The sequence below is a fragment of the Cynoglossus semilaevis genome, chromosome 16 (genome assembly GCF_000523025.1).
Source record: "Cynoglossus semilaevis isolate Cse_v1.0 chromosome 16, Cse_v1.0, whole genome shotgun sequence".
NCBI lineage: Eukaryota > Metazoa > Chordata > Actinopteri > Pleuronectiformes > Cynoglossidae > Cynoglossus > Cynoglossus semilaevis.
In genome coordinates, this window is record NC_024322.1 from 159377 (window position 1) to 164611 (window position 5235).

General features: G+C 36.6%; 1 protein-coding gene across 1 annotated transcript in view; it reads right to left on the reverse strand.

Moving 5' to 3' along the window:
• The window catches only part of LOC103391493 (interleukin-10 receptor subunit beta-like), a 15582-nt gene that overhangs the window by 2728 nt on the left and 7619 nt on the right, over positions 1-5235 (reverse strand). Inside the window, exons 4-7 of the mRNA XM_008327771.3 lie at positions 3708-3862; positions 2827-2977; positions 2415-2560; positions 1314-1410 (exon numbers count right to left, since the gene is read on the reverse strand). Of these exons, the coding sequence (XP_008325993.2) occupies positions 1314-1410; positions 2415-2560; positions 2827-2977; positions 3708-3862 (549 nt within the window). The remainder of the gene's footprint in view (positions 1-1313; positions 1411-2414; positions 2561-2826; positions 2978-3707; positions 3863-5235) is intronic.

Sequence of the window (5235 nt, forward strand, 5' to 3'; positions counted from 1 at the left end):
TTCAGATGGGACCAATTGATGACGAATTTTATATATGGAGGCAGCAGTTCTTGAACATAACCAGGTCGTTCCAGCTAAAAAGTCTATATTTATGGAAAGTTAAGCAATGGTGAAGGGATTTTTTTTTTTATCCAGGATTTTGAGGGCTTGTTTGTATAAAGATATCAACTGGTTTAGAGTAGTGGAGTTTGCAGTGGTGGGTAGACAGTAATTAACATGGGATATTATAAAATATAATGATATATGGTATATATCATTATATACTGTATATATAATAATAAAAATAAATATAAACATCAGGTTCTGTGTTTGATTTCTTTGATTTGACAAAAAAAAAAAAACACAGCAACCATTTTAGAGGTGTTAAGTTGTGAGTGTTATTCAGCCCAGTTGAAACTTTAACCATGGCCTTTGTAAGGTGTGCAGCAGCCTCAGAGTAGTCATTTCCTTTTTACAAAGATCACAGTATCGTCTGTATACATAATAACCATACAGCCTTGGCACACAGTTGACAAATCATTTCTATAGAGGTTTAATAGAATAGGCCCTAAGACTGAGCCTTGGGGGGACACCTGTGGTGAGATCTTTGAAAGTAGATTTTGTATTTTGTATTTTTACACACTGAGATCGAGTGGTAAGATACAATTTGAACCAGTCTGAGGTAAAAGTTGCTTAATTAGCCTAGAATTTCTCCTCTGTCTGTTAGAGAGTTGATCAGATTTGATATTGACTAAGGGTCATCACTCTTAAAAATGGGAACAACAGCTACCAGTTTCTATTATTCCGGGAAACACCCTTGGCTAAGGGAAATATTCATAATGTGAATAATAGGACTTCAATTGTAGCAGATGTGGTGAAGGTGCAGGAGTTTAGGTACTTAGGATCAACTGTTCAGAGCAGAGGAGACTGTGGAAGAGAGGTGAAGAATAGAGTACAGGCAGGATGGAACAGCTGGAGAAAAGTGTCAGGAGTGATCTGTGAGGGTACACGAATCAGTGTTTTATAGTGCCGGTCCCAAGCCTGGATAAATGTTGAGGGTTACGTCAGGAAGGGCATCCGGCGTAAAACATTTAGCCAAATTAAATATGTGAATCACTAAAACGATTTCCATACCGCCAACAGTGCCAGTTGCGTAGGCCATCAACCGTTATTGCTGGGGCAATATTGTTTGCTGTAGAAGAGCACACCGTTTTTATTGCTTATTAATGGCAGCATTGACGTTCCTCCTGCAGATGTCCACTCTCTGACATTGAAATCTGACCTAAAGCAATCCCTTAATATGTCAGTAAGGCTCTTCGCCTTCTAAGACCCACCATTTGAAATAATGCTGGCACAAAAGTAGGTCTCCTCTTGAGGCTGGTCTCTCTGTATGGCTTGGAAGACAGTAGAGTCAGGGGGTGTCAGGAGGTACTACAATCCAAAAGATAAAGGCAAAAGAAAGACAATGAGTTAAGAATGTTATTAAGGCCACATCAGAATATGGATTTAAACATATTAGGTCACATGATACAAGACACTAAACATCAATTTATAAAAAATTTAAAAAAAATGTGTCAATTGTGTCAAGCAGAACCATGGTAAAAAAAAAAAGTGTCAATTGTGTCAAGCAGAACCATGGTAATACAGAGTAGAACAAAGTTCACGCTCCACCTCAATGCATCCACCTACTGACTTTCACTTTAATATACAGCCATTTATCCTCAAAACTATTTTTAGTGGCACATTATCTGGTGAAACCCAGGCATTGTGGTATCGGGTTTTCATCATTGGAGAAGAAAACAATAATGATTCTTACAGATATTACATCATTATGCTAATATCGGGCCGATAATATCGGTCGGACGATATTAGCAGACATACGTAGGGATAATGTTGTGTATCCTATGCCGTGCCAAAGCGATTGATAAAAGACGATTAAAGACGTTTGCTATTTGGATATAATTGTGAAAATGAAACCTAAAAAAAGGGCTAATTTCACTCATTCCTTAATCCATCCATCCATTTTTATCGGCTTATCCGTTACCAGGTCGTGGGGGCAGCAGTCTCCACGACTGCCACCGAAATCACATTGCACCATACCAGTACATTGTGAACCTTCCTGCGGGGGGGGAGTCCACTGGAAGGCACCAACCGCTCTCACCAGGATTCGAACTTGCCCAGGAGGTGAACCCTGGGGTTCCACACCAATGACAGAAACAATGTCTCTAGGCCAAGGCGCCACATCATTCCTTAATTCCACACAAAATATGCTAATAATGTTATATATATATGAGGATAATTACATTGAAATATATATAAAACTCACTTAAAGCTCACTAGCCACTTGGCCAGTGAAACCAAAAAAAAAAAAGAAACAGAAATGGTCATTGAAATAGCTATTGAGTAGTAAGCGGGTTAGTGTACTTATAACACACCTCTTTGAAGTGCTGAGGTAGAGTGTCTTTTGGACACAGTGTATTCAATATACGTTTCCAATACACCACTACAAGCACCACCAGACCCAATGCCAGTAACATAAGGACGGATGTCACCACCGTGGCCTTCCAAGGACCCTCTTCCACTGCAGGAAGATCAGATTTAATAAAATATATAAAACATAATCAACATAATGACATGTGCAGACAATTTTGCTGTACCCCCCTTTAAAACCTAGATATTAGACCAAATCTGAAAAAAAAAGTGAAGTAAAGTAAAAGCATTCCTATCATTTTTTTTTTCAGTGTAAAATTGCATATTGACCCAGTATTTCTTTATGGGGTTTTCTCATGTTACTTTACTTCGCTAAAACGATCCAAAGCATTTTTATTCAGAAAAAAATTAATTTACCATTGCTGGTTTTCACACAGACAATTTCACTGAGCTGGCTGGGTTTCGGGTTCCTCTCTGTGTTTATATGGACTTGGACACAGTACTTGGTCCATGGTTCCAGGGCACTCAAAGTTACTCGATTTTGTTTTACATTGCTGATGTGGCGAGTCTGTTGGAAGTAGCAGAACAGGCATCAGTTCTGTGTAGTGCACTCAGAAGTTATTATCTCTGCACAACAGTCTTTTTTATAAATTGTTGTAATGTAAGGTACCAATATTATATTAATAATATTTTGACTATAGTCAAAATGTCATCATTAGAATCTGCAATCACACATATAACAACAACCATTATAAGAAGACAAACCATGTGCAGTTCCACAAAACACGGAATAGTGTGCAGTACAATATTATTATTTTCATTAATATAATATAATATAATATAATGATGGTCTTGTCCTGTGTTTGGTCAGTACTGACCAACAGACCCATCAGTCCAAACACCAGGTTGAAAAGATAGAAATTCATGAACCAAGTTTGAAACTAATCTTAACTCACCCTAACCCTGTTGATCTGTTGATCTGTTGATCTGTTGATCTGTTGATCTGTTGATCTGTAATATAATATTATTATAATATTAATATTATAGTACGTGAAATACAAAGTGCTACAGGAATGTCATTCTAGGATTGTCTAGTTCAGGGGTACCTAATAGGTAGATCATGATCTACTACTAGGTCACAAAGGGAGTGCCGTTAGATGTTGGGTCACTGCACTTATAAACCCATCCATTTTCACCCGCTTATCCGTTACAGGGTCGTGGGGGCAGCAGTCTCCACGACCGGCAACCAATTCACACTGCACCGCAGTATTAGATTAAAGACAAATAAATGAACTGACCTTTTCCTTCTGGCTGTTTTTCCAGTAAGTAATGTTGTAAGTGGCATAGTTGTACACATTCCTGAGTGCTGAGATAGCGAAGACTGGGTCTTCAATGGCAACTTCAATAGCAGCTCCATGGGAGGTGAGAGAGACGTTAGGTGGACCAATGATGGCTGAAAGAATACAAGATGAAAGGGGAATAGAAAGAGAAAGAAATAAAGGATGAGTGAGGAAAACAGTCCTTTTATGTGTCACAATGAAATGATATGACATTAAATTAAAACAAACAAACACTGTGAATCATGGGTGGATTCACAGTGTTTATTGTGATTTTTGTTACTGATGATCAATAACAAAAATCATCACTGTTTACAGATTAGTACTTTGTAAGTGCCAGAATAAAAGAACATTTTTAAGGGGTAGAGAAACTCCTGTAACTCCACATAGAATAAATAACTGTGAGCGGTTATGGACATGACTAACAAATGCAGTATTTAACAGCAGTAGTCTATGCGACCAGACTTCATCTCGCTCTCACCACCATTTTATTTTAGCTTTTGTTTGCCCTAATGTTTTTCAAATGTGATTTAATGTGACTTTTTAAGCGCTTAAGGTTATTATTATTATTATTATTAAAATGAAAATCAAATAGCTGCACACAACTCGGTAGGGGGCATACATAACATTAACTGAAGGTTAGAGCGCATATACTGTGTTATGTTATACAAGTAAACTCCGAAATATGGAAGACAATCTGTACCATAATTTAAATTGAACTCCATTAGCAGAAATGCTTTTTCATTTTCAGAATATACCTGTACTTTTTGACTCATTAAAATAATGATCAATCATCAGAATTGCATTATGGCTGAATTCTACCTATTCTACCTTAATATAATATATTTATAGTTTAATACAGGATATACTTTTCTGTAGGGTGAATTCTATCTAGCTGATTTGTATAACAACAGTGTATAATACACGGTATACTAATTTGATATCAGTTAATCACGTTGAGGCATTACCTTGAAGTTATATTTTGTTTTTAAGCTTTTTTTTTGGTTTAGAGTAATAGAGTAAATACATTGTTAAAAACATTTACTTCAAATGTTCAAGGACATCCCCTTTCAGGCACCATCGTGTCTAGTCGCTGGAGGACTGAGAGCAAGTTAGCTAGGGCTAACTTGCTCTCAGTATTACTGTGTAATACTACTGAGCAATTAAGTGCAACATCACTGTGTAATATATCCTGTTCAATTTCTCTGGAATAGCTCCAGTGCTATTATTTATTTATATATTTACATTAATCACGTGGAACAGCTCCAGTGCTATTACAGTATTTATTTATATATTTACATTAATCACCTCATACTGTTTATATTTATTCCATCCTGTTACATTTGTCACTTCCATACTTCCATCCATTTCTATTTTATTTACGCTATAGTTGATCTCAACACACTTCCGAACTGTTTCTATGTATATTTACCATTAGTTTATATTTAGCACAATTTTGTTTTGCACTACCTATATATATATATATAGG